Consider the following 2,076-nt stretch of genomic DNA (forward strand, 5'->3'; position numbering starts at 1 on the left):
TTGAACCGCCAGCCTTCTGGTTAGCAGTCAAGTGTGCTAGCCACTATGCTACCAGAGCTGATTCAATAGGGAAGCAAAATGTTAGAAATGCCACCAAAGTATGATATGTAAATAAATAGATCTATTGAGATAAAAAGGCGATATACTTGGGTACACAATTGCCTATTTAATTTCTCATACCTCAAAACATTCTCAAATACACAAAATCAGATTGTGTAAAAATAAAACTGGATTAAATAATAAGCCATATACTTTTTATAACTAGAAAGTTATACTTTACGGTACCTAAACTTACCCATAATTCTGGTATGAGAAATTTGGTATGTTTCTAGAGATTAACTTTCGTATTGATTTTTGGCATTGATGCTACCCATCTTCCTATACTCATCCTTTCATTTTTTCCCCTGCCCACTCACACCCTGTCACCAGAGGTCTCCACATTCATCTAGTTTGTTTTAATCAGTTTAAATATATCTCTGACTAAAAAGCCAAACCAAGAAACCATACCCACTGCCATCGAGTCAATTTCAACTCATAGTGACTCCCATAGGATTTCGAAGGTTGTAGATCTTTACGGAAGTAGATTGCCTCATCTTCCTCCCATGGAGCAGCTGGTGGGTTTGAACTACGGACTATTTGGTTAGCAGCCACGTGCCTTCCCTACAGTGTCACCAGAGCTCCTTGACTAAAAAGCAATGAGGAGAAGATAGGAAGATTATGTTGAAGGGATTTTTCAGTTTTTAGCCCTCACTTTTTATGAAAGTGGTGACTTTTTGGATAAACTTATGATTTTAACCCTTTGTTTTCATAGTCTCTGTCTTCTATTCTTAGGGCCCTCCTGGTCCACCAGGGCTTCCAGGACCAAAGGTAATTTTCTTTTTCTGTACATATTTTATTTGGTTTGGATTCTTTTCTTACTGTTAATAAGATTTTAAACTGAAACCTCTCTCTTCAGGGGAACATGGGCTTAAATTTCCAAGGACCCAAAGGTGAAAAGGTGAGTAAAGAAAAAGAATTAGCTATTCAGCCCTCAGATTTCTCCTTCCATAGTTATTTGAACCTATCTTTTTCCTTCTCTTGCTTCTTTCTACTGATTTAGCTTACATATTATATTATTGTCTGTGGTAAAATATGAAGCCTTTCTCTTATTTTATCTTGAAAACAGGGTGAACAAGGTCTTCAGGGCCCACCTGGGCCACCTGGGCAGATCAGTGAACAGAAAAGACCAATTGATGTAGAGTTTCAGAAAGGAGATCAGGTGAGTAGATAGGGAGGCAATCTGAAAATCTTGCTATGAAAAGTGGCATTCCATTGACGTTCATTACAGGCTGGTATGTGGTTTTATACGAGGGTAATTTAAAAATAAGATGCTGTACTGACACAGTGGTTAAGCACTCAGCTGCGAACTGAGAGGTCAATGGTTAGAACTCACTAGCCACTCTATGGAAGAATGATGTGACAATCTGCTTCCATAAAGATTACAGCCTTGGAAACCCTATCTGTCTGATAGGGTTGCTATGAGTCAGAATAAACTCAATGGCAATGGAGTAATTTAAAAATAACAAGGATTTGAGATAATTAAATTATTTAAAGAACTTCATTGACATATAATTCTCATACCATACAACTCACCTATTAAAAGTGTTCAATTCAATACTTGTTAGTATATTCACAGGGTTGTGCAACCATTATCACTATCTAATTTTAGAACATCCTTATCATCCCATCATACCCCCAAAAACAGTCCATACCCTTTAGGTGTCACTCCTCATTTCCCCTCAACTTCTCTAGCCCCAGGTAACCACTATTCTACTTTCTGTCTGTATATTTGCTTATTCTGGACATTTCATACAAGCAGAATCATACAACATGTGGCCTTCTCTGACTGGCTTCTTTTATTTAGTGTCACGTTTCCTTGTTGTAGCATGTATCAGTACTTCATTTTATGGCTGAATAATATTCCACTGTATGAATAGACTACAATTTGTTTATCCATTTATCATTTCATAGACATAAGATCCATTTCATAGGATTGTTTCCATTTTTGGCTATTATGAATAATGCTATATATAATTA

At 36.8% G+C, this 2,076-nt stretch overlaps 1 protein-coding gene across 1 annotated transcript in view; it reads left to right on the top strand.

Annotated features, from left to right (window-relative positions):
* The window catches only part of COL4A5 (collagen type IV alpha 5 chain), a 439,164-nt gene that overhangs the window by 219,561 nt on the left and 217,527 nt on the right, over nt 1–2,076 (top strand). The window contains exons 10-12 of the mRNA XM_007952435.2: nt 832–867; nt 956–997; nt 1,166–1,258. Of these exons, the coding sequence (XP_007950626.1) occupies nt 832–867; nt 956–997; nt 1,166–1,258 (171 nt within the window). The remainder of the gene's footprint in view (nt 1–831; nt 868–955; nt 998–1,165; nt 1,259–2,076) is intronic.

The sequence above is a fragment of the Orycteropus afer genome, unplaced genomic scaffold (genome assembly GCF_000298275.1).
Source record: "Orycteropus afer afer isolate SDZICR_OR568_19922 unplaced genomic scaffold, OryAfe1.0 scaffold00336, whole genome shotgun sequence".
NCBI classification, from domain to species: Eukaryota; Metazoa; Chordata; class Mammalia; order Tubulidentata; family Orycteropodidae; genus Orycteropus; species Orycteropus afer.